Source organism: Vombatus ursinus, unplaced genomic scaffold (genome assembly GCF_900497805.2).
Source record: "Vombatus ursinus unplaced genomic scaffold, bare-nosed wombat genome assembly UNPS02014768.1, whole genome shotgun sequence".
In the NCBI taxonomy this organism is placed as follows: Eukaryota; Metazoa; Chordata; class Mammalia; order Diprotodontia; family Vombatidae; genus Vombatus; species Vombatus ursinus.
The window spans coordinates 16,166,593-16,187,591 of NW_020954546.1; the positions used below are offsets into that span (position 1 = coordinate 16,166,593).

The following is a 20,999-nucleotide window of genomic DNA, read 5'->3' on the forward strand; positions in this document are numbered from 1 at the left end:
GGGGGGGGGGGAGCTGGGAGTCACCCACGTGATCCAGCCGGGGCCAGGGCCAGGAGGAGGAGGGGGAGGGGAGAGAGGGGAGGGGTGCGCGCGCGCGCGCTCCAAGAAGGGCGGGCGGGCGGCGAGCGAGCGAGCGAGCGAGCGAGCAGAGCTAGCAAGGTAGCGAGCAGAGGGGGCGAGCCAGGCGAGGCCGGGCCGGGGAGGAGGCGGCGGCGGCGGCGGCGGCGGCGGCGGCGGCAGGGGATGGGGCAGTGGCCGGGCTCCCGGAGCTGCAGCCGCCCGGGGACCCGCTGTGCACCCTTGCGCGCCCGGCTCGCTCCGCAGCCCCGGCGGCAGCAGCAGCAGCAGCAGCAGCAGCAGCAGCCCGGGCCGTAAGCGAGGAAGGAGGGCAGCGCTTTGAGAGGCAGCAGCAGCAGCGGCAGCAGAGGCAGCGGCGGCTCATCCTCATCATCCTCCTCCCTCTCCTCTCGCTCGCTCTCCCTCTCCGTGCCTCTCCCTCCGGCGGGGGGGAGGGGGACCCTAGGAGGAAGAGAGAAGGAGGAGTAGGAGGAGGCTACACCGGTGCCTTTGGCCACTGGAGATTTTTTTTGCTCCCTCGCTCCATCTCCCCCTCCTCTTTTTTGGGTGAGGGCTGACCGTTTATCCGGTGCTCGGATAGAAGGACAGATTTTTCTTCCTGCGGAAGGGAGTGGGGGACGCCTTCTCCCCCCTTCTCCTCTTCCCCTCCTTGCTCCCCCCTTCCAGGGCTAAACCCAGACCCCAGAGCTGCTCCAGCATCCCTCCCCCTGCCCTGCTTCTCCTTCCCTCCTTATTATGGTTCGCCATCTGGGGGGTCCCTGCCCACTCGGAGCATTCCTCAGCAGTGGCCTCCCCTGGATGCATTGCTTAAAATTTTTGGAGCCTGGGAGTTTTCTCTAAGGTGTGCTGGCCAGGGGCGGGAGGGGGGGGCAGGTCTTTTTCTCTGCCTGGCTGGTTACCAGTGGGTGAAGTTCCTATTTTTCGGTCCCTCCCCCCAACATTTTAGGGGAGCATTTTTTGCAAAGGGGGGGCGTGCAGTAGGTGGAGAATGGGAGCGGGGAGGGAGCCCCAGAGCCTCCCCGTCTCTTGATCAAAGCATTCCGCTATATTCTGATTTATTGCCTGCTGCTCGCTGGGTTTTTTTTCCCTCTTTTTTCCCCCTTCCCTTCTTTCCAAAGGAGACCTGTGTGTTCAGCCATTACTTTGCTTGGCTTTGCTCGGAGGAATCTCTTGCATTGGGTGGAATCACACTTGGAGTCTTCGCCTCCTCCCTCCCTCTCGCTTCTCTCTCTTCTCCCTCCCTCCCTCCCTCCCTCCATCCCTCCCTCCTCCTCCTCCCCTTCCCCCCTTTCCTTTCTCCTCTCTCTCTCTCTCCCTCTGTTCTTCTCCTCTCCCTCTCCCTTCTTTCTCTGTGGCTCCCCTCCCCCGGGGGTGGGGTGCGGGAGGAAGGGAGGGAGGGGGCCCGTGCCTCCTTTTTTCCCTTCTGGGTAGCGGTGGTTGGTGCCCGGGAGGGAGAAGAGGAAGAGGAGGAGGAGGAGGAGGAGGAAGAGGAGGAAGAAGAAGAGGAGGAGGAGGAGGACTCCAGCCATGGATGGCCCAACTCGCTGCCTCGGGCTCCGGAAAAAGCGGAGGTCTCGGTCCCAGCGCGATCGGGAGAGGCGCTCCAGGGCCGCCGGATTGGGGGGCGCCGGGGCGCCTGCAGCTCCCGGGGCCGGGGCCGGAGGAGGGGGCGGCGGCGGAGGGGCTCCCAGCCGGACCCGGGCGCCGCCGCCGCCGCCGCCGCCGCCGTCCGTCGCCTCGTCGTCGGGCTCCGAGAAGGAAGACAATGGGAAGCCCCCAGCCTCCGCGCCGCCGTCCCGACCCCGGCCCCCGCGGAGGAAGAGGAGGGAGTCCACGTCGGCCGAAGAAGACATCATTGATGGATTTGCCATGACCAGCTTTGTCACTTTTGAAGCTCTGGAGGTAAGGGGGGGACGAGCCCCGCGTTTATTTCCCTGGATCTTTCCGGGGCGCCCTCCTTCTGCGCCGCCTCTCCGTCCCCTCCGGCGGTCTGTCCTGGGCGCTCGCCGGTCTGTCTGTCTGGGCTGAGGTCTTATTGTTGGGGAGGTGGGGGAGAGCCGGGGGCGCAAGGGGAGAGAGACACACACTGGAGGAGGAGGAGAGCAGAAATCATGCCTAGTCCTCCCTCTCTCCCCCTCCTTTCCCCCTGCGTTGTCGCCCCTCTCTCTGCCTCCGCCCCCCACACCCCCTGGCAGATGGGCGAAGGAAGGGGGTTCGGGAATCACAATGCACCCCTCTCCTTGCCTCCCTCGATCGCTCTCTCCTTCCCCTCCAGCTTGCTCTCCCCCCCCTTCTTCTCCCTCCCCAATCATGGCTTCTTGGCTGGTTTAAGTCTCTTTGGTTGATTTTGGGCTCTGGTGGACGGTTTTGTGTGTGTGTGTGTGTGTGTGTGTGTTTTATGTGGAAACATGTATATTACAGGAAGATATTCCTTGCCTGTGTGTCCCCAGGACTGGGGAGCGGTGAGATTCACATGGTTTCCTCCCCTCACCCCCTTTTTTGGAGGTGGTAATAGGGAGGGGGGCGTTTTCTTCCTAGCTGAGAGAAAAGAGGGAGGGGGATAGAGTGAGAGGAGAGGAAGGGAGGGCAGGGGAGGGGAATATATATGTATATATGTGTATATGTATATATATGTATAGAGGGAGAGAGAGAGAGAGCGAGAGAGAGCCATCCTTTATTCTACATAGGGATCCCTTTTGGAAAGGGTTAAGTGTAATGAGAGCCAGACACACAGACAGGAAAGAGAGAGACAGACAAGAGACAGCTTGGGGCGGACTGAAGGGGGAGAAGGAATAAAAACCCTCCCTGACATCTGAAGGGCTTGTCACCCAATTGTCCCTGCCCCTTCCTTCTCTTTTCTTTCCTTTTCTCCCCAAGTGCTTGGCTTTGTGTGTGTGAGTGTGTGTGTGTGTGAGTGTGTGTGTGTGTGTGTCTTTATTCTCTGAGCACCTGCAGGGTGCCTTACCAAATGCACAGTTTCCAGCAGCTAGACTAGCTTCTCCTGGGGAGGAGGGGGGCTGCTGGGGAGGTGGGGTCCAGGGGTCAGGGGGAAACTCTCTTTGCCAGGACGGAGCTGAGATAGAGCTGGGATTGGCCTTTGTAAATTTCACCCTCCCCACAACACCCTCCCTCCGCCCCCCTTTGGGAACAAGCAGTAGGAAAAATGTTTTTAACACACACAGCCCACATAGAGAGAGAATCAGTAGAGTGGGTTTGGTTTTTGGCTTTCTGGAGGACAAAACCAGGGGCATGAGTCGGTGGTAACCTTGTGTTTTGCCTGAGCCGTGGTTTAAGGATTCAAAAGGAAACTTTTCCTCTTTCCCTTTTGGTTTTTTGGCTAATCTTGTGTGTGGTTTGGGGCACATCTGTCTAAGAGAGAACCTTTGTTAATGACAGCTTTAGCTATCCACACAGTGCCTGTCCAGGTTAAAATTACTGGTAGGATTGCTTGAACTGGTGTGTGTGTATGTGTCTCTGTGTCTATATTAAGTATTTTAAATAAATAAAAATGAAGACTTGGCCCCTCAAGGTTATGTCTCCCTACTGGAATTTTTTTTGGGGCGGGGGGAGTATATCAGAGTGTGATATTGGTGATGTGATGTAGTCTGTCTAAAACAGAAATCACACACATTGATGACAGCCCCTTCACCCCCCAACATTTGGCTCTGGCATCCATGCTGCCTTGGAACTGGCCTCATTTGTCACCAGGGACCTGGGGTTCACTGGGGATTAGAATGATTCTAGCTATGGCTTTTAATTTTTGCCAAGGTAGGAGGTTGCTATAGAGTCTGACCCCCCTCTTTCACTTCCTTGCTTTGAAATACCGAGTCTCTCCAGATAGGAGAGAACATGTTGCCATTGCTTTCTGTGGTTGGCTCAGAGCAGGGCTTGCAAGAGCTGCTTACAAGTGGTTGTGCTCACATTGAATGTTTACCCTTTGCCCCTTGCTTCTCCTCACACATATCGGGGTCCAGGGAGGGCCCTGGAGGCTAATTAGGATATCGACAGTGTGTGTGTTTTCTATAAACAAAACGGAAAGGATTGTTTGAAATGGGCAGTCCATGCTGTACTTGGCTTATGAGATGCAAGTTGTAAACTCTGGGAAAATTGTGTTACATGCTTTTATATATGTGTGTATATATATATGTATATATGTATATATATACGTGTGTGTGTATATATATATATATATTTTTTTTGTGTTGGGTCAAGTTCAAGGTGTTGTTACCCTTCCGTGTTTCTTCCCCTGCTGTGATTTTTTTTCCTTGCTTTCTCACAGAGGCTTGCTCTGTGCTAATTCCCTTTGGTTAATTTAGGACCTGATTAGTAGGATGCCTGGTCTCCCCATCTTGTAGCAGCCCCCAAATCCAAATCATATGGCATCTCCCTGGTGTGGCTGGGTCCGAGAAGCAAAAGTGTGAGCAGATGTTATTTGAAAGAGGTTTGCAGTTTAAAAGCCTACTTGGGAGTGAGAAATGGAATTCACCAAGTGTGTGTCGTTAGCAGGGAAAAGGTGCCTTGCTAAGCCTGTAATTCCTGTTGTATCTATTTTGGGTCACCAAACACTAGGGCATTCAGAACCGATTATGGAGGACCCTCCCCCCGAAACACAAGGGTTTGCCATTATGCTGTATTCACTTTGGAGGCCTGCTGAAAAAATGATTGTAACTTTTTTTTTTTTAAGGGGAGGAATATTAGAAAATAGATCCTTGAGATGTGACTTAGGCAGACCTGTTAGGGGAATCTTGCAAATGCCAACTATTGCAAAACCCAGACCTAAACCTTTTCAGAAGTTTGTATTTAGAAACTCCAGATGATCAGATTGCCACGACTGCTACCAGTGTGATGTTGTTGTGTTGTGTGCATACTGGCAAAGAGGAGAGGTCAGGAATCTGAGCCCTGATTTAGCCAAGTTTCCACCTTAATCCCCTGCAGAGCAATAATGTATTCAGAGGTATTTCTTGTGTGATGAGTGCACAGTGGCTCCTTGGCCGGGGGTTTGTATTTACTTAGCATTTTTATTTTCATTTGCCTTTTGGAAAAAAATGTGTTTCTAGCTGGTAATAAAGAATATGATGTGCTGATATAAACAAATCCAACTAAGAGTGAAATCTACCAACTGGCCTAAGGTTTGGGAGTTGTGTTACTATTTCCTGAAAATTGGCTGGACCCTCTTTTAAGGGGCACAGGAAAGCCTAGTTGGCGGCTTTGGAAGGCCAGGGCCCAGGAGGAGAAGCCAGGATCACAGTTCAGTCTTGTAACTGGGCAGGCCATTAGGGAGAAGAGTTTGAGACCGACCCTGTGGAGGGGACGATCTTGGGGCCTGTTGAAGTTAGAATGTGTCTTGTCTAATGCTCCCCAGTGTTATACCCTTGGATCATGATGGAGCATTTGGGATACTCTTATGTCGTTTTGGAGCAGGAGAAGAGGGAGCCAGGCTTTATTTAGAGTACCTTTAAGAGGATTTTCTGGAGTGGGTAAGATCAGACTCTTACTCCTTACACATTGTGAATATTACAGATGTTGTGTATTTAGACAGTGATCCAGGTAAGGAGCCGACAGCTTTTGAGTGGAAATATTGGGGTAACTGATTTACATAAGTTCTTGCTAGTGTTTGTCTTCTACCTGTTTATAGTTTCAGAGCTGGGAGGGACTTCAGAGGCCAACCCCATTCTTTTACATTATTTACAGAGGGGGCTGCAAGGGGGTTCATTGATTTGCTCAGGGTCAGTAATGTAGTGTCATAGGTGAGATTTGAACTCAGGTCTCCTGCCTGAACTGGGTGCTCCTTCCTAGGGTATCAGTGCCGCTGCTTCTCCTTACTCAGTGTCCTTCCTCAAATCCAGGATGAACCATCAGCATTGCTTTTCTCATCCCCTGTCTCTTCCAGAGCTCCGGGGCTTCCTTTCTTATAGCAGCTGCTGGAGCATGTTGTCTTTCTCTCACTGAGCTGGTGCAAGACACTTTAAGCAAACCTCGCTCTAGTGGAGGCAGAGCGTGTGTTTGGGGAGAGCAGACTGAGTCCGGATTTGAGAGCTAATAAGCCTGCAAAATCTTGTTGTGAACTTTAAAAAAGCCCTGCCCTGCCAAGGTGAGGTGAGAGCCTTGCAGTTAAGCAGGGCCTCTCCAGCTCTCAAATCCCAGGCCTGGGAGGTGGACTTCTGCCCATGCACACGGCCAGAAGATGACTTGTTGCCGGCTAGCCAGGCAGAGAGACTGTCTTTAAGACCTTCATGTGGAATCAGTTTCACAGCTCTGTTGGAGCCCCTGCTTACCCACAAGGTGGTGGTGAGGCTCGTTGGGCCAAATTTGAATTACATGTATATGGTGTACAGTGTTGTAAATTCTCTGTCAAATCTGATGTATGGATTAATCTTGTCCTGCTGGATCAGTCAATCAGCGAGTCAGGTATAGGAGTGTTTACCGAGTGCTTGAGGCTGGGGAAGCCAGTACAGAAGAATAAAGGAGAGGTCTTGTCAAAATCCTATGCCTAGGACAGTTGACTGGCCCAAGGTCACACAATTAGTGGGTGGCAGAATCAGGATCTGAACCTGGGGCCTGAGTTGATGCCCTTTGTATCTTCAGAATTCGATAAACAATACAGAACTGACTGATTTCAGTAGTAGGAATCCAGAGAAGGGTCAGGTCATCATGTCCTGGAGGGCTCAGGAGAAGCTTGAGTTAGGCCCTTCAGGGCTGGATAAGATGCAGATTGGATCAAGGGAAAGGAAGGAGGTGGTGGGGGCAGAGTAGGGTTCTAGGTAGGGTAAATAGTATAAGAAAACACAGCTTTGCCACCTACTAGCTCTTTGACCTTGGGTAAGTTCCTTAACCTCTCTGGGTCTCAGTTTCCCCATCTGTAAAGTGAGGGAGCTGGATGTAAATGGCCTCTTAAGGCCCCTGACAATTCAAAATCTATGACCCTATGAGACAGGATGTTTTGTGCAGGGGCTAGGGAGATGCATGCTCATGTTAAAGAGAAATAAATTTAAAATAAAGAAATAAAAATAATAAAAAATGGAAAAAATATTGGCAGCGGGGTGAGGGGTGGTCAACCAGATGACTTTGGATGTGATACTATTGTATCTCAGCCAGTTCTTGACCCAGTGAAAGTGGTGTTTCAGAAAGTTAGGTGAACTCCTTTTTCCTCCTGTGTCACTGAGTGCTTCCATTCACAGATAGGTCTCCTCCCTGAGGCACCGGTGCAGGGAACAGTCAACACTAAAGAAAGTCATTCATGGCTCTGTTGAGGTGAGAATGGTCCCAGCCCGAGGATCTGGCACTCCCCCCCCACCCCCAGCCGTGTAACACCGCTCTGCTCCCCATCCTTTGTACCACTGTGTTCCCCATTCCCTCCCTTGGTAAACCACCTGCTTCCTAGACAGCTGTTTGTTTCTACCTTGGAAGTGTGTCCCAGCAGCTTCCAGGCAGAGGTTAAAGCTGAAGATAACACGGGGGTGGGTGTGGATGGTCAGAGTTTCAGGAGATTGTGTATCAGAAGAGAAGCTGTTTGTTAAAGAAGGGTCAGTGTCTTCCTGCAAATGCTGAATACCCAGTGTACATCTTGCAGGGGTGTGTGTGTGTGTGTGTGTGTGTAAAACTCTTTGGATACGTGAAGGTGCTGCCAGCACATCGGGTGACGATGATGATGATGATACAGATGAGGAGAACATGGCTGTTAGGTATCCATACTTCAAGTACTGAATGAATGAAAATGCTTTTACAGAAGGCTTACTCACTCTGTGTCAGGCCCTTGTATTTGGGGATATAAATAAATAAATAGATAAATCAATTGAGGCAGCTCATAGTCCACCAGAGGCCTTTCGTGTTGTTTTCTGCCTCCCACCCACCCTTCCTTCTAGGTCACCTTGCGTTCCTGCCTTTCTTTGCGTTCTCAGTGCTGGGCGTAGAGTAAGCACTTCATAAATATTTGTTGATTGACTGTCAGTCAGCTCTCTCAAGGAGTTTATATTCTCATAGGAGAAGAAGACACATATCAGGAAGTAGTGACAGGGAAGGAAAGGGGAGTTTGGTCCTAGAAATCATAGTGAGTTGATGCACATGGACAGCTGTGTATCCTTTCTTGAAGCAATGGTATTGTTGCTTTTCTTGTTGTTCATTCGTTTCAGTCATATCTGACTCTCTGTGACTCCATTTGGGGTTTTCTTGGCAAAGATACTGGGGTGGTTTGCCATTTCCTTCTCCAGCTCATTTTACAGATGAGGAAACTGAGGCAAACAGGATTCAGTGACTTGCCCAGGGTCACACAGCTAATTAGTGTCTGAAGCCAGATTTGAACTTGGGTCTTCCTAACTCCAGGCCCAGTGTTCTATCTACTGTGCCACCCAGAATAAGTGGTAGAAAAAGGGAGGCATGCGTGCACGCACACGCGCGCACACACACACACACACACCTACTTTAATTCTCTGTCTCTGTCTTTCTCTCTCTCATTCTGGGATCTGAAAGTGATTCATGGCTTTGGGTCTCAGACCAGCTGAATTAAATGGGCTAGGCTTGTTTTCACTCATTCAGTCACCAGTGGAGGTAATTGGGCCCTTGGGCAGGAAGTCCTTGGATGTGTGGTTAACTTCAGCAGGGACTCAGGACATGCATGGGGAGGTCCCCTACAGCTGGTATTAACCCAGGCTGGTAGAAGGGATGGTTGGTGCAGTGATGGCAACATGGCCTGGGTGGAGGGCTGGATGAGATGTAAAGGTCTATCCCAGTGGGAAGAATATGTGTGTGTAAGGGGAAAGTGTTGGTGATTTTTTCCCTTGTCCATTCCCCTCCCCTCACCCCTATATTGTGTGATAAACGGCCGTGGAAATTGGATATGTAAGGCATCAGTAGCTATTACTTGGCTTATAGCCATGACTCATAGAGTGTGCTTGCCACCTTTTGCTAAGGTTCTTAACTCTCTTTCTGCCCCTGAGAAACCTAGATCCTTCTAGTTAAGGATGGGACATTCATTGTGACCCAGGAACGTGTCCTTGGGAAGGAATGGATCACTTACCAGCCTGGAAGGAAGGTGCAGATAGATCAGAAGGGAGCACATTAAGTGGGGTTTGAAAGAAGAAGAATGTGGCCATCTTTATGGGCATCCCAAATGACCGAGAATTGGGCAGACTTGCTTCTCTTGCTTAGTCTGCACGTGTCGTCCTTATCCCCTTGTTCTAGTCTGTTTTCAGCTTCTTTAGGCTATCTTTTGCATCACTGGGGTTCATGCAAGTGCCTCCCGCCATAGGATTATTGGAATTTTGAGGTTGTCTGGTCCCCCCCTCTCATTCCTCATGCCTTGGGATGTGACTTGCCTAAGGTCTCACCAATTGTGAGTTGCAGTTTTGGGCCCGGAACCCAGGTCCCCCGGATCTAGAGGCAGCGCCATCTTCACCAAAGAAGGTGTCCTTTAGCATCATCGATAATGCTCTTCCCTGGGGATGGGCAGGTGCCAATTGCCTTGAGTTGTTCTGTCATCCCAAGGGAAAATGGATTGCGACCCCAGCTGCTGTGGGTCAGTGACAGGTCTGCTGCCCTAGGGGAGCGGGATCTGGGTCTCCCTCCAGCCTCGTTGAAATCAGTCATTTCACACCCGTCTTCACAGAGAAGTTGGATCCTTGTGAATTGTCCCTAAAAACAGAAGTAAGAGTGGGACTAGAGTCGGTGGGAAGGCTTGACTGCAGTTAATGAAGGGTGGTGGAGTTAGGAAGTTGTGGGGTGAAGTGTGGAAACATTCTGCTTACAGATTTCTGTTTTTTGTGCTCGGGCGTTCTGTCTGAGGCCCTCGGACAGGTCAGATCTGGGGGGATCCCTGGGCTCTTAGAGGTTGCCCTCTGGGTCTACCCCTTTAGTCTTTGGGCCTCTCCCCTTCTTCCTCCTCTCTCCTCTTTCCTCTCCTTGTCCCTCCTCCCTCTTCCTCCTTCCTTTTCTTTCTCTTTCTCCTTTTTTTCCTTCTGTCTCTTCTTCCTTCTCTTCTCTCCTTTTTCTCTTCCTCCTCCCTCCTCTCTTTTCCTCTTTCTTCTTCCTCTTCTTTCTCTTTCTCCTCCTTCTCTTCTCTTTCCCCTTCCTTTCCCCTCCTTCTCTCCTTTACCTCTTTCCACTTCCCCCTTCCCATTTCTTACATTTTCCCTTCCTCCTACTTCCTCCTCCATGTGGTCTGCCCAAGCAGGCACCCCACACTCCCAAACATACACACTTACCTTTGGTCAATTTGCTGTCCTTTAAATTGTTACCAATTCACCATGGAGACCCCAGATCATTAGAAATAGCCTTGTAATGCCCCAAAATAAATACCGTAGAAGGTGGTGGGAAAAGCTTAATGCAGATGGGGGTTTGGGGTTGGCTGTGTTGCAGGAGCTGGGAGGGCAGCTTCTCACATCCCAGGGGGTGGTATTTGCCTTTAGGGCAACAACCAGACTTCAGATGTGCAGATTCGGTGTTTTTCCCCTCCTGGCCTCCTGGCTCCAGCTGTACCTTGAGATTTGTACATTTGGGAGATAGCCAAGAGAGGGCCTTTAAAAGTGAAATAGACACACGGTCCTAGGACCCCTGCTGAGCAGTCGATAGGCTTTCTGGTCAAGGGGAGAGGCATGGGGAATGCTAGGCTGAGAACTGGAATGAATTTCCAAACGCCGAGGTTATTTACATCTGGATTGTCACATGCCATCTGTTGACCGCACAGCACTGGAGCGGTTCAGGCATATTATGCATATATTTTATTTGTCTCAATCCTATCACCACTAGGAATGCCATCTCTCCTTTATAGCAGTGGGCCTTAGTTGATTTGACAGTCTTTGTTGGATCGTAAACTTAGAGCCAGAAGGGCCTGCTTCCACCCCCTCATTTTGCAGAGTAGGAAACCGGGGCCCGTTGAGAGAGATCAAGGGACATGTCCAAGGTCACGCAGAGGTAGTCAAATGAGAGTCAGGATTTGGACCAGACTCTAGAACCAAGGATTTTCTCGTTGTACCTTGAGCCTTCAGGGCGATGGCCTGACTCCAGGTGGCCCAGGTAGCCCAGGTCACCTTGTGACCACTGGAACAGAAGCATCTGCATCTCTGGAAGTGAAATAAAGATATTTCTCAGGGCTCCCTCTGGGAAGGTGGCTCCTACAATTCTTCAGATTTCCAGATCAGAAGCCGAGGGGTCTATTTATTTCCATCACAGTTTGCTGGTTTAGGGGCTGACTCTTTACTCCTTTCCAACTCCTGGCACCACAATGGAAGCCTTGGCTTTGGAATCGACATGGTTCAAATCCCACCCCGGACATTTCCTATCTAGGTGACCACGAGCAGGTCAGCTTTTAACATTCCTGGGCCTGGGTAAAATGAGGGAGGTGGGCAGGACCTAGATGGCCAGTGAGTTCCCTTTTCTGGTTCTTGAGCTGAAAGCCTATGGGGAAATGGGGCCAATCAATCAATCACTCACTCACCCGAGAAGCCTCCCTCATGCAACAGGCATTTGCCAAGTCTCCAAAGTCAAGCTGCCTATGATGCCTCCTGTAAACTGCCCTGCTTCTTGGGGTGTTTGTCTCATAGAATTATAGGTCTAGAAGCCATCGGGTCTGACCCTTTCATTTTACAGGAGAGGCAGTTAAGGCCAGGGAGGTTAGCTGAGTTGTCTCAGGTCACCCAGCTAGTGTCAGAGTCAAAATCTGAACCCAGGTCTTTCTTCCCTGAAGCACTGTTTCTCTTTTGAAGGTAAAAGCTAAAGGAGAGAGCTGACCAGTTAAATGCAACAAGAGTAGAACTAATTCTCATCTCTACACAGCGGAAATCCCGACACCTTCCACCCTCAATCTCTTAGTAAATATTTAGTTGGCGGAGAATGTACTGAGGTCTTGGGTTTTCCTCATCTTAGGAGTTAAAACAAAATTACACTTTTCCCCAGGACAACAGAGGAGGTGTGTATTTGACACCCTCTTAGACTGTTAGCCAGGTTTATTTTTTTTCCCTTCTACTCCCCATTTGTCTTTGGTGAGACTTGTTAATTGTGTTCTCAGATTCCTGGGCAGACGCTCAACTTTGCTGAAGAGCGTATACCCCAAAATGTGGCTGTTTCAGCCACATTACACCAGCCCCTGTGATCTCAGAGGCAGCGTAGATGTCAGACTTGGGACGCAGAGAAATCTGGGTTCATATCCTGCCATTAGTACTCAGTGGTTGTGAGACTGGGGAAGTCACCTGAGCCTCATCTGTAAAATGGGGATTAATACCAGCTGCAGGATTGGTCTCGAGTGCTTCTTGTGAGACGTCAGTCAGCATCTATCCTATGCCACGTGTTAATGGTGCACTTTATAAACGCCTAACTATTATTATGGTGTGATTTATAAGCCATTTCATATATGGTATCAGATGAAGAAGGGACCTTAGCTTAGAGGTCATCTAATGGGGTCATAGGCTTAGAGCTGGGAGGTATCCCAAGGTCTCCTAGTCTAATCCCTTACTTTTACACAGAAGGAAACTGAGGCATAAAGTAGTGAAGTGATTTCCCCAAGGTCACTCAAGAAATAAGCGGCAGAACTGGGATTTGAACCCATATCTTCTGACCCCATGGGCAGCTGAGTGGCAAAGTGGATAGAGTGTGGGGCCTGGAGTCAGGAAGGACCTGAGTTCAAATCTGGCTTCACACACTTACTAGCTATATGACTCTGGGCAAGTGTCTTCACCTTGTTTGCCTCAGTTTCCTCATCTGTCAAATGAGCCAGAGAAGGAAATGGCAAACCACTCCAGTATCTTTGCCAAGAAAACCCTGAATGGGGTCATGGAGAGTTGGACACAACTGAACGAGAGCCAGAGCTCTTTCCACTGTATTCTGTTACCTCCAACTCCCTCATTTACAGATGAGGAAACTGAATGAATGAAGAAGGATTTATTAAGGGTTTACCCTCCACCAAGCCTTGGAGATATAGAGACAAAAGATGGTGGTCCTTGCCTTCAGAGAGCTTACCCTCTAACTGGCGGAGATGGCCCATAAAAGGGAGGGTGGCGAGGCCTGGAGAGACTGAGAGGTTGGCAGTGGCGGGGTAGCTGGTGAGAGCCAGGGGCTCCTAGGATGCGTCTTGGGTCAGAGGATGGTGCGTGGAGCCTGGAGATGGCAGAGGCGGAGGGTGGTGCTGGCTGTCCTCTTTCTCACTGGAGAGGGGAGCATCATTGGTTCCCATCTCTCCCAGGTGATGGGAGCAGCTATGTCCTTCCTGAACGGTAGCTTTGATGGACGGTCCTGGGGTCCAGGAAGGCAAGGAGGGAGGGCTCCCCTTGTATGGTAAACTGCCTACCCAGGCTGCACCCAGTAATCTAGCCAGGTTAGCTCTGATCCGGTGAACCAAACAGTCTTCCATAATCCATGCTTTAGGTCTTGGGGTGGGTGGGATGGATGCTCAAGTGTGGATCTGTGGGTGAAAATTGCCCCATGAACATCCACGTTATTCATGACTGTGAAACACCCCCCCCCCTTTTCTCCCAGTGATTTTTCTCTTACTACACAGTTACTCATTTGAACACCAAGTCGTGTTTTTAAGTGGGCCACTCTCTTTGTCATCCTGTGCAAATGCCTTGTGACTAATCTTTTGCTTTAAAAAGAGAAGAATTTAATGAGTTATGAGACCAGAAACGATGTCAGGTTGATAAACTGGCTGTTTGCCATGCTGGAATGCCCAGGGAAGAGCGTGCCACTGACTCACGGAGGGTACAGAGGTGCTCTTTTGAATGCTCTTCACTTTAAAAAACATTTTTTTTTCCTAATTCGGAACAGCAGACATTTTTATCCAGTGCCTGCTTTGTCCTGGGCACCGGGCGTGCATACAGACACAAAATGAAAAACAGCATCAATTAAACAAACAGAGGCTGGCAGTGTGGTGTGTTAGCGCAGGAGCTGGAGTCGGACAGACCTGGATTCAGATTCCATCTGGCATTTTATGGAATCATAGTTTAAGAGCTGGGGGGGACCTCAGAAGCCATCTCAGAGATGAAATCACTTGTCCAAGGGCATGTGGGGCATTAAATGTGATGGACAGGGTTTGAACCCAGATCTCCTGATTTCCCCAGATAGTGAGTTTTCCGTTATAAGACTGCACTTAACTCACTGGCTATGGACACGCCTGTGTACCTCAGTTTCCTCCTCTGTGAAGTGAAGGGGTTGGATTAGACCTCTGAGGTCTTCCCTAGTTTGAAATCTATGACCCCCTGACTTAGGATCCTATAATTCTATGATCCCAACTTTAAAGAGCTTTTCCGTGGGTTATTTTCCCTGGCCTAAGTCATGGGTGCCCAAATCCTAGAAACACGTGGACGGCAGAGCCTGGCTGAGCCGCGGTGCTTCCCCCAAACCCTACCTCAGAAGCTGGATTCCAAGTTTTAAATCCACATGACATGTTGGCAGAGGCATCTTGCCTGCTTTTTGCTGAACCAGAAAATTTATAACAACTGTTTGTCATGTGTGTGTATTTATAGCCATTCACATAATGAAAAGAAGTTTTCATGAGATTGTAATAACACATCAAGATGGATATAATTAGAACAGAAGCAGATTGACACCCTGAATTCAAAGCAAACAGCCAACCCAGTCTACCTGGGCATTGTGGCTCAGGTATTTGCTGGAGGGGCAGCCTGCCAAATATGCAAATAAAGAGACTTTAAATGATTCTCTATGGGTGTGGGGCTGCTGGAGCACCCGGCTATTTTATTTGTTTTTTTTTTCTTTCTGTTAATCTGGAATTGTTGGGGTTTGGGGTGGCCGTGGAATTGACCGACCCCTAGCCCAGACAGCTGCAGGACCAGAAAGCTAAGAACTCATAAATGGGCAAAATGAGTAATATTCCATCCATTAAGGAATGCAAGGGGACCGGCTGAGGGGGTGAATACTCTCTTTTGGAGGTTATTGGGCTTGTTTCCTGAGATAATCCAGATGGAATTTGTATTAAGAGAGAGAGAAGCTGCCTTCCCAAAGTTTGAATACGGGTGGGGCTGACTTTTCCCGGTAGATGTAGCTCTGAAAGATCTGGGTAAGTCTAAGGTTTGTTGACTTTGACTCAGCCTTGAAGACGAGAAGCCCTGGGTTCCAGTCCCGTCTCGGACACATGCTGGCTGTCCGATACCGGCCGAGTCACACTCATTTAGCTTTTGGTATGTCTTAGATTTCCTTGTCTTGGAATTTTTTATATAATTATATTATATTTCTTTTTATTTTCTTCATCCAAAGGAAATACAGTTATCCCTTCCACATTTGCTGCTTTCCCCAAGTTTCCATATATCTTCCACATCACGACTTTCCCTATCAGTGTTTCAGTATATCGCAAGTTGGCATAAGGAATTAAATGGGAATTTTAGGGGAGTTTTGTGGAAGCTGCAGACGACATTTGAAGGCCAGAAGACAACACAGAGAAAGTTTAGAAACTCAGAAATGCATAAAATACATGTACAGTATTATATAATGTCAGCCTATTTTATCTCTTAATACTGTAATAATTCAGACTTCTTCTCTGGCATGAAGGGAAGGCCAAAAGATTTTATGTGGATTTTCCAGATCACAGGGGCACTGTGCCCCTAATCCTGTGATGTGGAAGGGATAACTACTGGTTGAATGAATGTGTAAATATTTATATACCTTATTAGGAGGTGGATAGAGTGCGGAACCTTTTGTTAATACATTAAAATTCTGCCTCTGACTAGCTGTATCAGAGGATTTGAATCCAAGACCTCTGACTCCAGGGAAAGTGTTCTTGCTTTAACGCCGTTTCTTAGGACCTTCTCTGTCAGATGTGAAGATGCGACCAGATATTATCTACGACTGTCTCTCCCAGCCCAAAAATCCTGGTTTTGTTTTTTTTTTCTTTTTCTCAGTGCCTTATGTGGTTTACAATACCAGTCTTTTCCGATTAATTGTCAGCGATCTGAGGAAGTGGATCATCTCCCCCAGATGGGAAACCTTGTTTCGTGTTTTCCTGGGGCAGGGATGTCTGGTAGCGATTAGTTCTGAGTTTGGTTTCCCTATCTGTGTTCCAGAGGAGAGCCCTATCGACTTCAAAGAGGGGATTGTTCAAAGACACTCAGATCATCATCTTTTAAGAAAAATAGGGTAGTCACGATTTTAAAAGTGTGTGGAGATGGCTAATGCGAGGCAGCTATAAATACAGAGTCGTTGCAGCTTGGTTAAGTGGGGAAGGGAGAAGGGGGCTGGGCCAGAGGAGCAGCCTTCACGCCTTTCAGGAGACTGAGATGCTTTGGTGCACTGATGGCAAAGGATGACGCAGGGCCTCCGTGGATGGAGGACAGCCCCGGCTATTCCAGGGAGTTAGGGGCACTGGCTTGGTGGCCTTTCTGCGGCAGATGTCTGACCTTCAGGCCCACTGGCCTCCTGTGAGTCCCTTTGGATGCAGGAGACCAGGCTGCGGGGCTGCAAAATGAAACCTCTGTGATTATTGGGGTACAGCCAGGCAGAGAGGCAGCCCCAAGTGTTGGAGCAGTCAGTCAATCAACGAATATTGATTAAGGGCTTCTGTGTGTAGAGGTGAAAATGAAACAGTCAGTCTTCAAGGAGCAGATGTGTTTGCAAATAACGTATATAAGTAAATACAAACTATATGCAAGGTTAACACAAAATAATAATGAATACAGCATGAAGTGATGCTCCATGTATTTTCTGGGGTTGGAAGGTGCTTCTAGCAAATGTATTTCCTTTTTTTTTTTTGCTGGAGATGAAGGGGGCCAGAAATGACAACTTCAGTGTGTTTATCCTGACTCAGTCCTTGTCAGGAGCTCTCTCTCTCCCTAGTGTGCCTGTCTACGTTTAATCATTCATGAACATAAACTTAAAAGGAAACTAGTAAAAACTTCCTTTTATCTTCATTTATTTCAACACAGAATTAATTTTTAACTGCCCCGATCACCTCCATTTCCAAGCTCACCCGTGATAATAAATTAAATTTATCAAGCATGTAAACAGCAGGCCACGGGTGAGACCAGGGCCACCTTTTAAATAAGAGGTACCCTTTGCTCTCAGAAAAAAAAAATCTTTTTTTTTTTATTTTGCCTGAACCCAAAGCCTCTGCAAGGCTGTTCTCCAGTCTCCTGGTGGGGGGGTTGGTGGTGACATATCTCTGTCTCTGGAGTTCTGTAATGGCTCCAGTCTTAGCTCGTCTACTGGGATTGTTTCAGGTTCTCATTTAGGGGTGCCCTTGGCACTTTCAAAAAACCCACCCCAGAATATCCCCCCTTCAATTACAGAGCCCTCTTCATTTTTATTTTGATTTAAATTTTTATTGATGTTTTCTGTATTTTTCCGTTTCTCTCCTCGCCCCCTACCCTGATAACCATTCTCAAAAAACACCAGTTCTGTAGGACCTTGGGCAAGTCACTTAAAACCTCTCTGTGCCTTAGTTTCCTCATCTGTAAGATGAGGGAGTTGGGATCCATAGTCCCCAAGGTCCCTTCTAGCTCTGTAAGTCACCTTTCTGACAGTGTATGCCGTGCTCCCTATCCATAATCCCCCACCTTTACAATGAGAAAGGGGAGGTAGATTTTTCCCAGTGACCTCTTAAATTTCTCCTTTGCCAGAATTTCATTCTTTGGGTGGCTCACTCCTGAGCTTTTCCCCTGAGAGTTTTAAAGTGGACATTGGCTGGATTTTGGAAAATGGTTCTGTATTCCGTCATGACCTTAGTTTAAAGCAGTGTTGGGTTGGAGGACCCAAGAATTGGCTTAACTCATTGCCAGCCTTGGAATCACTGAAATGGCTAATCATATTTTGTTTGGCCTTTGTTCATTTTTCTTTGTATGCACACAGACACACACTCTTTTTATGGCTAGGGTATCTTTCTTTCCTTAGAGATTAGAAGTTTAACTTTTCTTCTGTTATAGACCCCTTTGGCAGTCTGGGGGAAAGCCTGTAGACCCCTTTTCAGGACTACATAGGCTAGTAAAGGAAATCCAGTTAGACAGTGAAACTAAAGATGGAATTTTTTTCCTATCCAAGTTTATGAACCCCAAACTAAGAACCCCATTTAGAGAGTCTGTTTAATGTCCAGGTTTTCCTCTCCTTCTTTCCTTCCTCTCTCCCCTCCTTCTTTCCTCCCTCTATCCTTTCCTTCTATCCTTCCTCCATCTTTTCCTTCCTTCCTTCTTCCCTTCCTTCCTTCTTTCCTCCCTCCATCCTTTCCTTCCTTCTTTCTCCTTTCTTTCCTTCCTTCCTCTTTCCCCTTCTCCTTTCCCCTTTCCCTTCCTCTGCCCTCCCATATAGTGAAAGAATTTACTAAATAATTCTCCCCCTTCCCCCTTTATAAAAATAGTGTCTGTCACTTTAATATGCTTGGGGACAGCTATTCCAGCCTTCCCTCCCTGTGTTACAATTCCATTACACACTGCTGAATGCTCCCGGCTTGCTCCCTTGTCTTTCTGCCTAGAGAAATTTGTTAAACTTACTGCTATGGACCGTACTAGTAAGGACTTCCATTTCTGTGGCCTTCAAGGCTGGAATCAGCATCTTGTCCTTCTCCTCCTCATCATCATCCCCATTTCATAAAGGAGAAAGTTGGGATCCTCCATCTGGCCCCCTTCTCCAATTCTGCCTTCTCAGACAGCCGGGGGTCCAAGGCACAAAGAAGGGGGATGACCCCCCCCCCCATTCGATGGCTCTGCCTGGCCAGTGGCTCCGTTCTGGGCTCTCCTTCCAGTTGCATGGCCTCCTGACGTGTCTAGCGCCCTGACAGCGAAGTCAGCGCGTACCTGCGGTACCTGTGATGTTGATGATTCACCACGCCCGGTGCCTGAGTCTGACTCCTTGAAGACGTGTTCTCTGACTTAACTTAGCAGGCCACCGCGTCGCCCTTTCCTGAGCAGAGGAGAATCGTTTTTGCTTTCTCGTTTGTCCACAGATCTGCATCTGCTCTCCATCTCCCCCCGGTTTATTCTGGCCCAGGCCTTATTTTGTTTTCGTCAAACCTACCTGGGATTGGGGACGGAGACGGATGGATGTTTGCCGAGGCCGATTTGAAAATTGCATCGTTGAAATACAGCCCATATGGGCCATTGTAAAATGGTTACTGCAGTGTATAATTGCCTTCCCAATGATGCTTTGTCATCGAGGCGATTCCATCATCATGGAGATGCTCCTGCGGCCTGCCGACAGCCGCGGTGGTATGGGAAACATATGGACATGTGAAGGCATTAAACTGTCTTTAGTTCAAGGATTAGATGACGGTGTTAGTGTATGGGTCACTACATTTTCAATAGGCGGCTCTTGGCCAGTCCACACTTGGCTGGATTGGGTAATGGTATGGATTAGCCAAGGGTCTGATGGATTTACCGGGTAGGCTGGGTGCTGAGGTTGCCCAGGCTGGAGGAGGGTCGTGGTGAGGACCAGCCTTTGGGGTGGATGCCTCTCACCCTGCCCCGGGTGGGACAGAGCCGGCCCCCAGCCCAAGGTCTGTTAGGCAGCACGGAGGCCTCATCATGCTGTGGTATTTGTGGGAAATGTTCATTTGGATGTTTCCAGCCAGGAATTGTTTTGTGTGGCTCTCTGGAGAGGGACTGGGGGCGAGGGGACACGGGGTGCTAGAGACATGCATAGTAATGATCATTAATGTTAGGGTTCTCAACCTTTTTTATTTTTTTGTATTTTCTTGATATCCCTAATGAGAGATAGTGCTGGCCACGTAATAGGCACCTAATAAATGTTTATTGACTGACTGGGTCTCTCAGAATGATGCTTTTAAAATAATCAAAGGAAATCAATTATGTTGAAATACAGCTATCAAAATATTTTAAAAAAATAACGGGTGTGGTGAGGAAGAGAGCTGGTCTTGGAGGCATGAAGGCCTGGGTTCAAATTCAGCCCTGGACACATCCTGGCTGTCTGGTCCTAGACAACCCACTTAACCCCTCAGGGCCTCAGTTTCTCATCTGTAAAATGAGGAAGTTGAACTGATGGCCTCTTTGGGTCCTTCTGGCTCTAAATCTGTCATCCCCATGATCCCATGAGTTAGGAGACTTGGGTTTTTCAGCCCAAGTTCTGCTGATTAAAAAACTGGGTATTTAAAGTCACTTGGGTGAGTGATTTCATTTGTAGGACTCTTGGTTTCCTTACTTGTAAAGTGAATTTTTGTTTGGTTTCTCTGGCTCCTGGTACACCTTAGGCACTTAATAAATGCTTATTGATAATAAAGTTTGTTAACTGATTACTTGAAGGTGGGAGTGGGTTGCACTTAGTTTGAGGTCCCTGACAGCTTTATCCTTTTCTGTCTTAAGACCACCAGTGCCTCTCTTTAGGGGGCTAGCGATTCATGCCTGAGCTAAATACTCACCACCCCGAAGGAATGTGAGCTGCAGAGCCTGGGTTTGGCCTGACCATCTTTTTTCCAGCGCTAGGAGTAAATGCCAGCATGTTGAGGGTTCCCTGTTGTGGTGAAAGCAGCCAGGCTGTCTGAGTATATACTGCTTTGCTGCCTCTGTTGGGAGAGAGAGAAGGGAAGAGAGACAGAGAGAGACAGAGAGACAGAGACAGAGAGAGACAGAGAGACAGAGAGAGACAGAGAGAAACAGACAGAGACAGAGAGAGGAAAGAGAGGGAGAGAGAGAAAAGGATAGAGAGAGACAGGGAGGAAAGAGAAAGAGAGGGAGACAAACAGAGAGACAGAGACAGACAGACAGAGACAGAGAGAGGGAAAGAGACAGACAGAGACAGAGAGAGAGTAAAGAGAGAGAGAGACAGAAAAGTATAGAGATAGAAAGGAAAGAGAAAGAGAGAGAGACAGAGAAAGAGAGGGAGACAGAAAGAAAGAGAGAGAGAAACAGAGACAGAGAGAGGAAAGAGAGGGAGAGAGAGAAGGATAGAGACAGGGAGGAAAGAGAGAGAGACAGGGAGGAAAGAGAAAGAGAGGGAGACAGAGACAGAGACAGACAGACACAGACAGAGACAGAGAGAGGGAAAGA

At 48.7% G+C, this 20,999-nt stretch overlaps 1 protein-coding gene across 1 annotated transcript in view; it reads left to right on the top strand.

Annotated features, from left to right (window-relative positions):
• The first annotated feature begins 1,605 nt into the window (after positions 1 to 1,605).
• AUTS2 (activator of transcription and developmental regulator AUTS2) overlaps positions 1,606 to 20,999 on the top strand; it is a 1,247,769-nt gene continuing 1,228,375 nt past the window's right edge. Inside the window, exon 1 of the mRNA XM_027862320.1 lies at positions 1,606 to 1,980. Coding sequence (XP_027718121.1) covers positions 1,606 to 1,980 — 375 coding nt within the window. The remainder of the gene's footprint in view (positions 1,981 to 20,999) is intronic.